This window comes from Lonchura striata, chromosome 5 (assembly GCF_050655825.1).
Source record: "Lonchura striata isolate lonStrDom1 chromosome 5, ASM5065582v1, whole genome shotgun sequence".
NCBI classification, from domain to species: domain Eukaryota; kingdom Metazoa; phylum Chordata; class Aves; order Passeriformes; family Estrildidae; genus Lonchura; species Lonchura striata.
The window spans coordinates 47,117,976-47,132,814 of record NC_140707.1 but is presented as its reverse complement, the minus strand read 5'-3'; the positions used below and the strand labels follow the sequence as shown (position 1 = coordinate 47,132,814).

The 14,839-nt window shown below is 39.9% G+C and overlaps 1 protein-coding gene across 9 annotated transcripts in view; it reads right to left on the bottom strand.

Moving 5' to 3' along the window:
- Positions 1-14,839, bottom strand: part of NUBPL (NUBP iron-sulfur cluster assembly factor, mitochondrial) — a 183,547-nt gene that overhangs the window by 124,737 nt on the left and 43,971 nt on the right. For 7 of the 9 annotated variants that reach the window (XR_014955677.1, XM_085580470.1, XM_085580471.1 and 4 more), the window contains exons 7-8: positions 8,367-8,460; positions 7,648-7,713 (exon numbers count right to left, since the gene is read on the bottom strand). Coding sequence is in view for 8 of the 9 variants with exons in the window: in XM_085580470.1 (XP_085436596.1) it covers positions 7,648-7,713; positions 8,367-8,460 (160 nt within the window). In the remaining variant the exon portion in view is untranslated. The remainder of the gene's footprint in view (positions 1-7,647; positions 7,714-8,366; positions 8,461-14,839) is intronic. The other 2 variants (XM_021542657.4, XM_085580469.1) reach the window with 1 other exon arrangement.

Below are 14,839 nucleotides of genomic sequence, written 5' to 3'. Positions count from 1 at the left end.
AAGGAACCCACCACATTTGTGTCTTGGCGCAGGGAGGGACTGCGCTGACCTCCTAGTTTTTTTGTTTCCCCCCAAGGTTGGGGGCACTCCTCCCCTGCTGCTGCTGTTGGAATTTGATAAATTCTTCCCTCATTGGGCATCGAGAAGCCCAATGACCCCTCTGCCTGCATAGGTTGCAGGCCTGCTGCGGTTGGAATCCCCTCGGGGGTGCCCCTGGGGGGCGGCGGTCCGAAGATGGTGTGGCTGGAGGCGTCACAGCTTCCGCAAAGGCTACCCTCCTGGCTGGTGTTCGGGGGGCCCTTTGCGTGTCCGGGGCAGGAACCGTCACCTTCTTGGCGCAGACCTGTAACATATTCTGCAAGGTCGGCTCAGGTTCCAAGGGGAGGCTGAGGATCGCCTGTCGGCATGCCTCATTGGCGTTTTGCTTCGCCACCGTGGCGAGCATGCCTTCCCTCAGCCTCTCATCCGGGACCTGAGCCTCCATTGCGCGGTGGAGCCTATCGACAAAGGTGACAAATGGCTCACACGGTCCCTGTTTAATAGATAAAAAATCAACCGCCGTTCCACTGGGTCTTAATTTAAGCAATGCTTTTTCCGCCGCCCTGGTGCTAATTTGCAACGCCTCCCGCGGGATTTTCTCCGCTTGCTTCCCCCCCTGTTGCCAATCCCCCTCCCCGCACAAATGGTCTAAAGATATCACCGCCCCATCCTCATCTCTGGAGCTGTCTGCACTGGCCCAGAGGTCGGGTAAAACTTCCCGAATCTCCCGCTTCCATTCGGACTCCCAGATGAGAAACTCTCCATGGGTTATCAAACAGGAGAAGAGAGTCCGAATGTCAGCGGGGACATGTTCGGCAGAGGAGAGGGTTGCTTTCAGCAAACCCCTGAAATACTCGCTCTCTCTGCCGAACTCCTTCTGGGCCTTGCAGAGCTCCTTGATTGTTTGTTGAGAGATGGGGGACCATTGTGCTAGGGGCCTGCCCCCCCGCCGCGGGGTATAGGTGACTGGCGCGGCTGAGAAGGCAGGTAGGGGTTGGGATGGATCAGGGTTCCCACGCTCCCCCCTCCGGAACCGATGGCGTGGGAACCGGAAGTGAGGTCGTGGGAACCAGGGGGAGGAGCGGAAGAGGCGTGGCAAGGGGCGGAGGGAGTGGCCTGGTGGGAGGTCTCCTCCCCGGGGGTGGAGCTGAGGGGCGGGGTGTACCCCGCGTCACAGGGGGTGTGGTTAGGGTAGGGTGGAGGAGGGACATGGGCGGGAAGGTCCGGGGAAGGGGCGGAGCTTCGGGAGGCGGGAAGAAAGGGGTTATGGGAAGAAGAAGAGGCACAAGTGGCGGGAAAAACCATGCGGTCTCCGCCATCTTGTGCCCTGGGGAGGAAGGGAGAAGGGGAGCCATTTTGTGGGACTCGGGGAGAAAGGGGAGATGAGGGATTTTCAGGGTTTTGGGGCACCTTAAAACGAACAGAACTCTTACGGGACAGGGCTGTACATTGCGGGGAAGAAGGGGAAAGGGTAGAAGCACGGGCAGTGCCTGCACTGCCCCGCGGGGAGTCTAGGACATTCTCAGAGAGCCCAGATTCTGCCTGCGGACGACGCCGGGATGACTGTCTGAGAATGCCCGACTTTAGGGAAGAGGGAGAGGGAAGAGGAGTAGGATTTTTCGCGCTAGGCGCAAAACTGGGGACCGGTTTGTCACCGGCTGGCTGTGGCAGGCTTTCATAGTGATTTTTAATAATATCTCTAATTTGTAAAGCCAATAGAGTAAATTTGGAGAGAGAAAGATCCTGCTGTCGCAAGATCTCTCTCCCTACTTGATCCCAAAAGGGGATTTGATATAATTTTGCTGCCGAAACGTTGGGAAAAGCCTGCGACAGCCACCGGACAAACTTTTTAATTTCAGATTTCTTAACTTTAACCCCCCCCATTAACAGGATGCCCACAACTTGGGTATACAAGCCTTTCTGAGGCACAGACAGTTTTGCACCCATACTGTCGGTTGGAAAATGTGCCTCGGAGCGTACAGTGGGGAAAATTAACAACTAAAAGGAGAAGACTGTCCCTCCCGCTCTCTCCCTAAGCCTTCAGCCTCCCGCCCGGGAAGGGAGGCACCAAAGAAAAGGGATTCTTTCCCCACCCCAGGGGAAAAAGAAAACCCAACCAAAGAGGGAATAAACCCTCAACCGGGAAGGATAGGGGAGTGCCGGGGGAGCCCAAATAAAGAGAAACCAAGGGATCCCCAAGGGAAGGACAGAAACGAAAAATCCCACTGTATCTCACCGACGAGGGGGAGCCGACTCCAGCGGTGCTGTCTGGAGCTGCCGGATCCGTCCCCCGGGAGCGCCGCCCACTAAAACGCGGGTCTGCTCCCACCGGAGGTAGCTGACGGCCATGAGGACAAAATCTTCAGGTCCCGAGGACCCTAAAATCCTCTGACGAGGGGTCCAGCGCCTAAAAACGGGGCCCCACGTTGGGCGCCAGCTGCCGCGCTCCCGCCCCAGACCCTCGATCTCTCTAGCCCCGGCTAGCTCTCCTTGGGGCGAGAGTGGGCAGAGGAGGCACCCCCCGCTGCTCCTTAACAGGGTTTGGAGGGTGCCTTTGTGGGTTCACGGGAAGGCGCTGGCAAGCCTCGTCAGTTGGAAGGAAAGGCGGATCCAGTTGGGGGCTGAATCTTCTTTATTGAAGGCCAACGGGGCCAAACGCACAGAAGGGGTGCCAGCCAACTGGAACCCTGGGCTGGGCTTAACATGAACCTTTTATGGGTTGTGGGCGGGGTGGATCATGAGGGGGAAACCAATGGGGGACAGGGAAGGGAGTGGCTCCGGGATGGGGTGATCCGACCTGGTCCAATGGGGAAGGGGCATGGGAGTGGCCCCAGGCCCTCGCCCAATCACTCGGTGCTCTAAGGAGAAGTTTCTGGATAGAGGGGAAGGAACACCGAGTGACGGACAAGGCACCTGGGAGGGGATAGGGGAGTGACTCAGCACTTTCCAGGTTGATGGATGGGTACTGGAAAGGCGGGAAGGGAGGACCAGGCGGGAAAACAGAACAAAAGGATGTACCAACTTAATGATAGGGGGAAACAGGGATGAACCATTAGGGAAATACAATTATATAAAACCGTACATAAAATATATAAAGAAAACGCACTACCACAAACAAGACAATTGCAGTTGATCTAGTACTTAGCATACACTTATCCACTGTTGCCAGACCTCAGAAAGACCAGCTTGCAAAGCCTCCATTCTTCACATTTTTTTCCTGAATACCTGGAAACTTTTTCCAGAAACAATAGAATTTAAAGAACTTGCACTGAATACACTATCAATTCAGCTTCAACAGGAAATGTGTGTTAAATCAAACTCCGTGAGCCAAAAATGAAATTTGAACTTATATTGAAAGAGTGTGAGGTATTAACGTGTAAACTCATACTGTATTTTGGTCTCTAAATTAAGTTTACAGAGTCTACGGAGTCTGACAGTTCGTAATGAAGCATCAGGAGTGTCCAAAGCTAAGATAACCCTGACAATAATTTGGACTTATCAATTACATTTTTTTTGACAACAGAAGCAGAGTATTTCAACATGCAAATTATATTTGGATAAATACCAAGAATGGTTTTAAAATCCCCACTTGTGCAACTCAGGGTTTTTTTCTGTCTTTCAGTCTATCCTAAACCCACTCGCCTTTCCTTTCCTGCAGTTTATCTAAACATCAAAATAGAGCATGAAGAGTAAATCTACATCAAAATCTGATATTAAAATATTTGCAATTCAGAATTAGATCAAGTAAAACTTACTATTACCCAAATAGCTCCCATAAAACAGCTTCAAAAATTTACTGCAGAAACTAATTATGTACCTTCACCACAGAAGAAGAAAGCAAGTTCAAAAGGAGAAAAACATTGTATATATTACCATTAAAGCAACAGGAAAGATCAGATGCCTTACATTTGGGGTGTGCATCAAAGTAAGAGAGGTGCAACATCCCAAGGGGTAAACAAACACATACAAAGAGCAATGACAAAATACAGGTACGCATCTTAAACTGTATGCTACACACAATTTGTACTGTAGCACTGGGCTTTTTTTGATCATTTCTCTTCAGAAAAGACAAGAGAATGGCACCATACCTACTCAGCTTTCAATTTCAGATAACTTCAAAAGTCGCCCTTATATAAGTCACAAATCTTTTCCACGTTAAATCATGCACAGTTTTATAAAACATGAACAGTATTTTTTTTTAACCTGGTTTAAAATTCTCCATTTACTTTTTTTTAATGTTCATTTCTGAAGAGGCAGTCTCCTCATGACCTGGAATTCCCTGTTCTTGCATGTTATTATAGATTGAGCCAAGATCTGGTTCTGTTCAGTCCCACACACTGCTATAAAATAGTTGTGCACAAGGCTACACCTTGGTCTATATGACACTGCCACAAATATGAGTAAATAATTTGCTTCACAAGTTTGATGTGTCACATTACAAGGAATTTAAAAATGCCAACTGTCTTCAAGTTGGTGGCATCCCTTTACTTTCTCCTATTCAATTGACATTTAATAGAAATAAGATTTTTAATGTGTAACCAGTAGAAACAAAAATATATTTTTTCAGTTTTATTAAAAATAATCTATCAAATCACTGCTGCCAAAATAAATCCTATTAATTACAATTCTTTGAAAATTCATATTTGAACTAACAAAAATACCTTTAATAAATATTTCAACCCTACCTGAAAAAGGCAGAAGATAATTACGACATACATATTGCTGAAGAATGCAAATATTCAGAAAAATTACACACTATTTCTAGTTTAAAGCAACTAAAAAATGGTACAAACTCTATGTTATGTTGATTTTAAATCTGAGAACTGACAAAAGTAATTTCCTGTATGACTAGCAATGACAATGCTTTTGCTTTTATAGAACTTGAGAAACAAATAGTATTCACATTGCTTTCCTCATTATAGTATATATGATCTATAACATATATAATAAATTATACATAATATATAATACATAAAATAGTATTCACTATTGCTTACCTTGACTAATTGTCTTTCTGATTCCAACCTTTCCAGAGCTTATTATTACAAAGATTATAATATGTGCTTTGTATGGGGAAAAAAGTTACTTTCAGAAGATGGGAAAATTAAAAGCACTGAAATAAAACCTGAAGCCTTTTACATTTCCAACTCTTCCACAAACACACTCAGCTGAATACTCATTACTGCAATCATTAAAAGATTGCTCAGTAAGATGTGAAATTTTGTGTTAGTCTCAGTCAACTTCCCACTGGTGTATACTTCTAATGGTCAGCTTCCCACTGATGTATACTTCTAATGGTTTTCACTGCTATGCCACCTCAGTATCCAAAAAAAAGGGTGATATGACAAACCTTTAGCAAATGGAACAATTCCAGTAGTGACCTGGAGCTGGTTCTGCCAGCTGAGACAGGATCAGTCTCTAGAGCTGCCAAGCCGTCACACTTCACTAACACTGACTTCACTTAAAAATTAATAAGGAAAGAGCAGCAGACAGCCTAATTTAATGGTCAGCCCCTACAATGCAGCTTTTCCACGAGGCAGAAATGTTTGAGCAGGGCTCTGAGACTGTCTCTTGAACAGAGATGCTCTCGCTGCTTCCCACACAGCTCTCCTACTCCAAAGGGAGAGAATAATAAACTGCTCTCCCAGTCTTTACAGAGGCTAATTATCCATCTCCAATAATATTTATTAAATTTATGGTTCCCTTCAGCTAAATGATCAAACAAACACACAGAGTTAGATTTCTCAATTTAGCAACTAGATAATACAAAGGAATCACAAGCCTTATCTTTCATAACATCATTAGTTCACACTACATCTTGATAGCAAACATCATAACATCAGCTGAAACCCTCTGTTTTTAAAATGTTTATAAATATGGAAAACACGTAAGGATGCTTCTAATTTTCCAAGCATGCATACTCCACACATGCTAAAGAACCCATTTCTGGAAATGCTGATCATGCAAAAGATGGAACAGAAGAATAAAGTAGAAGTAAGGAAGTAGAACTCAATATAAATCAAATAACAATGGACATGAATAAAGCCATTTTATCAAGACTGACCCTGGATTTCTATTTATAAAACAAACTTGCATATGAAAAAAGCAGTGATGTTTATGCAGAAATAGGTACGACATTTTCAAGATATCATAACATTCCTCATATATGAGTTTATTGAAGAATGACTGCAACATGAGCCAAGTTACAGATTAAAGAATAATACACTAAATAAGATGTGTTTCCTTGTAAGGCAACTAAGACTAAAACCAAAAGTCATAGTTTCTTTTTCCACGTTCTCTTAAAGGAAAAGTGCCCACACAAAACTGCTGCTCCAGCCAAGGCTGTCCAAGGCTGACAATCTCTTTAATGGCTACTAGAATTATAAGACATATCTTGTTGTGTTGCTCCTACACCTGATAATATTCCTCTAGCCTCCTTTTGACGCAAAAACCTATGAGACCTGTGATGCAGGAAAAGAAAACAGTTTTGTAAAATTAAAACCCAGTATCATTTCACATACCCTAGCAGTGTCTCTCTTACGCTCAGATGTTGTAAAGCTACAGTTTTTCATGCCCCATCTGGGCAAACCCGCCACAAAGAAAACATCTCTAATAGTGCTCCTTCTCCCACTCACAGAAAATTCTCAAAGTGGCTTGCAATAATATGTGTGCAGATTTTGGAAATTTATTTAGAGGCAAAATAAAAATATTCTACACTGTCTATCCCAAGGAAGCCACAGATTACTAATGAAAGAATCATAATGCAAATACTGTATCTCACATATGCATGAATGTGAACCAAAGAACAACTTTCATGCAAATTAGATAATGCACTTTAAATTTACTAAACTAAGATACGTTGTCTCTGAGGAAAAACAGATAAAATTATCCACTAATACCATGACTGTTCAAGGCATCTTCAAAGTATAAGGAAAGAACAAGAATACCAGAAAGGGAATAGTTGCACAACACCAAATACTTTCTGTAACAAAGTAAGAGTGCTTAGAAAATACAAATTGCAAAAACCAACAGAATTCTGTACACTGCTCCAAGGATACGATCATCAAGATCTGTAACATTCTCTTCCACACCCATGAAAGGAACCAAGTTGAAGAAAATAAAACCATGCTAAACAAGGCATGGATTCTTTAAGAGACAGAAAGCAAGTAACAAGCAAAACAAGAAAGAAGAAAGAAGAATAAAGAAGTTGTTCAAGCTGCAACACACAAAAATACATCTTTACAGTGCAGATGAAAAATAGCAACAATAAGCAAGAGAGAAAACTCTTCCTAAATCACAAATTCATCAAGTCAGTAAGAACACAGGGAATTGCATCTCTTATCACTCTTTGTTGTGTTTGCCTTCATCTTGATGCATTACTTTTTTTAAACTGCAAGAGTCAACTTCAGCATGGTCAATAAAACCAACTAATGGGAAATACAAATGTAAAGTGATGCTATCATTCCTGATTTTATGAAGCTAGGATTAATTAAAAAATAAGCTGAACTAAACAACTACAAGAACAAAGTAAAGCCATTTTAGAATTCAAATAAAAGCAGACATCAGCAAAATGTAGAAGACATACAGGATTAAAGTAATTTCCATCACCTCTCTGTCCCAGAGGATCCTGTGCACTACCATAACCACTCACATTCCTGAAAGCAGTGCAGAGTTCTGTGGGGAAAGGGCACAATAATCTCTTGAAAAATCAAGAATCTAGTTACCATTTCTATGTTAAATCAAGACATTTAAGTACACTGTAGAAAAGAGATTATTAACAGCCACCGTACTTTAAAAAGCTCCTAATAAAGCCACAACTCTAACTGTATAATTTTACTCCCCTTATGTACATTATTCAATGAAATTCTACCTTTCCAAAAACTTCTGTGCTACAGTCACGTTTCACCTCTTTGTTTAAAACTCTGGCAGTTAGAGACCTTCCCACTTTGCTACTGACACAAGCAACCTACTAGTACTGTATCTAAGAAAATGGGTATGAATGACTCTTATTTCATTATCTTTACCATGTAGTACGTACAGAGAAGGAAATTTTCTACTACAAAACTTAGCAGGTTTTGGCAAGGCTGTCTTTCCTTCAAGAGTTACAGCTGACTTCTCCATCTTTTCAAAACTTAGCGTAAAAGAAAGTAACATAACTAATGTCAACATGTTAAAAATCTTGATAATGTTTCCAACACCACACAACTGATAAAACAATTCCTCAGTATGCTGGAAAGGAAAATAAAAGTAATTTCTGACTGGTGTTTTAAAATAAAATTTTTCTAAAGCTACTGAAAATCTCCGAAACAGTCAAGCAATATACATACCTGCAATTGGAATATTCTGTGATACTGACAGCTGTACGTCTCCAGTCCCAGGTGGCATGTCAATCACTAAATAGTCCAGTTGGCCCCAGTCAACCTAGAAGACAACAATATAAACATATGTGGAGATTTAAGTGTTTTTATTTAGGGGACTTTGTGTTTTAGTGAAGTCCTTGTTTCTTGTAATGGAAATAACTGAACCAAAGACCTCTAGAAAAATAATAATGAGATACCCTCTTAGTCACACTTTCAGCACGGGATCAAGACATTATTTTCCTGATTTTGCTGATCACTCAAAACTACAACTGCAACTTTATCATTAACTTCATTGGCATAATTATTATTTAATTATTTGCCAAAAAAAAGTTAGCTATAACTTAATATGTTTACTTTAAGCTGCTTAATCATGGGTTAGAAGCAAATGTCAGGTGAAACTCAGGCTAAAAACAAGGGGTTTGTGCAACAAATACCACTTAGGAGTTATTTCCATTAATTTAAGACTACTTTCCTTCCTTCTTATCACTTGTTGAAACTACATCGTTTATTTACTACATACATATTCAGCCTTTTTTTTTTCCTGTTTTGTTGTTATGAAAGTAGAGCTATCAGTACTGGATTTTTTTTCCTATGATAAATAGGTGTTGGGAGAAAAGAAAAATAAAGAAGCAGAACACTCCAAATTTTTTAAATTAAAATCACCACTATAATTATACAGAGTGACAACATTCTTAGCATTCCAAAATTTAAAAAGTTTAATTGCTGCTAGATATCAAATGAGAGCACCTATTAAAGGTACTAGACTCCATTATGAGAATGCTGTGATTACTTACATTTTTTTACTAGGACAGGTTTTCCAGGAGAGCCAAAAAACTCTCCCTATAGCATGGTGCAGCAAGAGAAATGTTCTCATACTGAGAACAGAAATTATCCTAAGGCTACTCTATGAAATGAAGGATATAATGTGCGTATATATATATAGTATATATATAGAGTAGTATATAAAATGGAGTTCTCTAGATAAACGTTTCCAGACAGATATAATGGAGTTATATGCTATGTTTCTGATTCATAAAACATATACAAGATACAACTGTATGAGCTGCTTTAAAACAGGAAAATGCCAAACTAGAGCATTGTATTTTACACATTTCCTCAAGTGTTATTTTAACAGCAAAAAATAATCCACACTTTGCCAGTCCCCTAGTTATTGCATGGAATATTAGACCCTGTCAGGGCAACACTCATTCATTTTCATTCAGTTCTTGTATGGATGATGATATTCTAGGTAAGCACATCCTATGTGAAATCCAGATCACTAACCATTAAGCACTCCAGTGAGAAACTGAATTTTTTAAGGCAGACTAAGGAAAAAGGAATACTTCAGAGCACTTGTGAGAGAACAGGGATGGAAAAGGTTCGCTGAGAATTTTAACTTTAGGTGTCTAAATTAGGGACTCTCAGACACACCTCCCTTCTCATATTTTCTACATAAAGGCTATGGGAACACTAAACCATGCCTAAGACAGTCTAGCTAAATAGGAAATGCCACTTCTGTTAAGCACAACAAATGCTGCATTTTTTCACATTTAGTATTGATCTATGTCATTTATAATATCTACATTTTGTCAAAAAATGGCATACATCTAGCAGACTTCTAGAATCAATTACCATTCATAATCATATTGAGACCACATAACCCCAAAGAAAAACTACATATATGTGCAAAAATACACATACTGAAACAGTCATGGGTAGAGAAGCTGTTTTATCTGGAAAAAAAAAAAAAAAGGCTGGTTTTCATTTTGGTTTTCTTAACTAATTTTGTTTAGTTATTCACCAGATAAATGCCAGTGCCGATAAAAACCTCCTTGTCCAGTAAAATGTACCTTGCTCACATGAAGGCATAAACTTCAGATTTCTATGTTTCTTAATTAAAAATCAACCATTATAAAGGTGAAAATTTGAAATTATATAGATGTAGTAGTTTACAACATTAATAAAGCCATATTCCTTGAGTATTTGCATATAAATACACAGACCTTCTGTAAGTAATATGCATAAATCTCAATATGCAAAAAACAGATCTTTCATAATAATCAGAACCATTTTGAAATGCTAGGTAGGTATAGGCAGTTTTAGTTTTAAAAAGGATTAATGGATTAATTCAAAATACCTCCCCGCACACACATATTCATGCAGCCTGATTCTGGCATCTTTTGTTCAGTCCATATGTATATACAACATATAATAAAATTTCAGTATTCATATTCTCCTTCCTTAATTGCTTCTACAAAATACAATCCATAAATTGGTTTTTAGCTTTCTACCTTGCAGCAAGATGCAGTCTGGAAACACATCTATGAATGGCAAAGCACTACTATCATTCTAACACAGCTTCTAATAACTTTGTTTGCCAAAAGCACTTGGTTCTTGGATATATTCTTGGAAAAAAACCTTGAATATTTAGTAATTTTCAGCCATTTTGTCCAGGAGCTCACGTTCAAGTCCTTTTAGGTACAGCAGTGCCTTCTGGAGTAATACAAAACAATCTAAATCCCACCCTTATCAGAGCTAACTACAATGAAAAATATTTTCTCCTCAAGCTAAAAGCTGTCTGGTTTTGCATATACTTGCAGGCCCTAACTTTAAGCTAGCTTCTCCTGTGAAAAAAGTGACTTTCTGGGCTTGACCTAGAGGTTTTCTTTTCAGTCTTACCAAATGTTTTGCTCCTCCTCCAACCTCTTCAAGCACTCATCTCTTCATCAAGTTCCATGTGCCCATCCAATACCAAGCATTACAGTTGTGCAACAACACTGGAGGTGACAGCAAACACCAGCAGCTCAAAGCCTTTCCTAGACATTCAGACTTGTGGGGATACACAAAGTTTTGCTCAAGAACTTACTTTCAAAATTTACCCCACATTGTAGTAGGGGAGAAAGGGTACAGAAGTCAAAAGGCACCAGAGCTTTCTGCTTCCAACTTCCTTAATAAGGGATCCCATAATATCCAACATACACTTACTGGATTGTCCTACAAATGATTTTTTAAAGTTATAAGCCTTTGAAAACTGAAGTTAATAAAATGGTGAATCTCATGGTATATCTCATTGCTAGGCAACAGGAAAAATACTCTGTTAACACATAGTGCAATTAAATTATAATGCTTCATTTAATTTATGGCAGTGTAAACATTTTATTTCATGTATTTTCTTCAAATTCATGGATTGGAAAAGAAATGAGCTGCCTATCAAATTAAGTGTACTCTGTTTTAATAGTTACAAATTTGAGCTCAGAAAAACAGAGAAGCTACACCATTCCAGCAGGAGTGGAAAGGACACCTTGCCACTGTGTAGAGTAGGAGGAAGACAGGATTTTGCCCCACAAATTCCGAAAAAAAACCCACAGTAAAGATGCTGAGGTCCCTAAGTATTGAATATGTAAGAACTACCCTCCCCAAACCTCTCTGAGCCATGCCACTGCTGGTGGTGCTGAACTGGTGAAAGTCAGGTGGCAAACTAGATTGGAAAACCACCCCCAATCAAAACTAACCTTGTTTTTCATTTTGAATGCAGTCAAGTAATTATCCTCAAAATTTCATTTTCCTCTTTTTCATTTGTAATTCGGGGCAAGAAGGGAGAGCTGCACCAAAATGATAATAGGCAAAATTTCTGGAAAGACCTGAGCTAGTCTATTTGCCTAGTAGTGAGCAGTAGTGTCTAGACATATAGATTTACTCAGACTTGGGCTGAGAAATGCTGCACGTATGTCCCCATTTCTCACTGTGGACTACCTTTTATTTGCTTTTATTCTGCAAGGATTGGCTGTCATTCAGTTGTTCCACCATCACCCTCCCACAGGAATACAGCAGTATGAAAATCTTTTATTAAACACATTATTGAATTTGAATTAAAATTTGGACAATTTGTTACAGAAGTGTACACTTTTTTTAACAGAAGAAGAAATTCCAGGTCTGTTACTAAACTGCAGCATAGTAGAAAGAAAGAGGGGAAAGACATTTTAAATTAGATTTAGAACTAGAACATAAAATCAGGAGTGGCTTTTTGAAATCTACTTTTTCCATTAATTCAACATTATTAAAATGGACCACATAATCAGGCTGTGACATAAAACACTCATTGGAATGCAAATCCTATTTATATGCAATAATTTACCAAATCTGGACCACTCCCCTCATGTTCTCAATGACTTCCAAGAAGGCTGTGTGTATGCAAATGTGGTTTCACACAGGAAAATGAGCTCAGATTAACAGCACATTACAGCAAACGAGTTCCCTTTGCAAGCAATAGGCAGACAGGGCTACAAAAGCCTGCCTTGTAGCATCTGAAATCTGTCAGCACCTTTGCATGTACAGAGGTGTTAATGCCTTTGCCCCTCTAATGTATACAGTGTGTAAAACATTTCAAGGCATAGAAATGTAATTGCGTTTTCCTTAAGCACAGCATTCATCTTTTTTTAAAAAGGTTTAACTTGACATTTATTGTTAAGCAAAGTAATTAAGTGCCATGTGCTTCTGTATATTTTCCCTTGCTCAGAAACCCCACGAACACTTCTATGTAAATCACTTTAATCAATCATTCTGTTTATGTGACAATCCATAATCAAAATACCAGATATGCATTTTGAGTAGGGGTTCTAAATAGCAAGTTAAACCCAAGGTAGAACACAGAGATATAGATGACATTTCTGCTGAGGAATGAAGCCTGAGCATCCTCTGTGCATCAGGCAGAAATGATGCATTAGAACAGAAGAGGGATTGCCACTTATGACTTTGAAGTAATCCTCATGTTTGGTTGTTTGGTAAATAAGAGAAGATATTATTTATTTGTTCTTATTAAGAGGAATACACGCAGAGTTACAATCAAACATTATGCAGGTGCAGACTTGGCAGCAGCCAGCCAAACTTAAGTCTCAGAAGAACAGCAAGAGCTACATTGCAGGCAGTTAAATTCTATTCCTGCCAGATCCATCTTCCTCTCCCAACTACTTTTGTCTGTATGCTAATGACTTAATACATGCAAACAGCTGAACAAAGTAAAGGTAAGAAATTGTGTTCCTAAATGAAGATTTATATACCTATTCACATGTACTTATGAGTTAAAATAAAACAATTCCTTGAAAATAATATGGTAAAATGATAATATGATAAAATAATTCCTTGAAAAATTACTTACAAACTGCTGCTTAGACACACACACACAAACATTAGGAACAAGTAAATAGTTTCACAGTGTAAGCAAACAGATAATTTAGGAACAGCATAATGAAACATGGCACTTTAATCTAATTTTTGAATGTACTTTCAGAAGTATTTGATAAAGAAAGGAGACATTCCCCAGACATAATCCAGAAGATTTTTTGTCCCTACAGAAACTTTCTCTTTGGTAGCATCACAACAGGATATGCCACAGTGCTTAACACAACTCAACACTTTCTGAACACAACTGCCCCTGTGACTTGTCCTCTGATGCTCAACCAATCTCAAAGCCTTGCAATGTAACACCAGGAAAAACAGATGCACTGCAACTGTTCAAATTCCCTCTAAGGCATTTATGAGCAGTCTGCTGTGCCAAGTTCAGAGAGAAACTGAGGTGAACCATAAGAACAGTTTGCTACAATGACATCCACAAGGAGATGGAAATTCTCCTAATCTTTCACTATATAGGTTAAGAGTAACTTTTAGAAACAAGTCTCTACAAAGAATGCCAGAGTGCTGCTCTATTCAACAACTGAAATAGAAACTGGCCTCCTCCTCTTCCTCCCTGTTGGCTTTTAATAATGTTAAGAACTGAAGACAAACACAGCAACCTGAAGCTTTCTGTCACCTTCATTTGTATAACCAACAAAACTAAATACCTGCCAGGACACTACAATAAAGAGGTTATTCTCTGTGTGGTGTTCCAGGAGACAGGAAGGCACTCAACACCAAGCATCTTCAGGAAGCCCAGTCAACATCATATCAGCTTGAAGGGAAGATGGAAGCCAGCTGGGCAGTCTGGAAAGCCCACAAGAGCCTGGGATGATAATCTCTGGGGGTGACTGACAAGGAATAATTCTCATGAAGACTGTCTCATCATTACTACATATAAAAGGCTCTTCCTCTAGGTTCAAGCTGTTACTACAAAGAGCTTTTGTGAGCTGTGATTCCCATTTCCCAGAGTCTGTTCTCTAAAGATGACAGCTTGGAAAGCAAACTTCTATTATGCAGTCTTGAGACTGATCACTGCTCTGCTGCTCTCTCTACCCTTGAACCACAGTCTGCTATAAGTAATTTGCAGAAACCTTTCTTCAGAAATACACCATGGGGTTATTTTCCCAGGTTCTATAATACAGAACTGCCTGTAGTTCAGCTGCTGAATAATGACAACAGGAAAAGAAATAGGGAATAAGCAAGTATCTATTCCTATGTCTTTTTGCAATGAAACGAAGCACAAAAGTTAGGTAAAGGTAAACAAATCA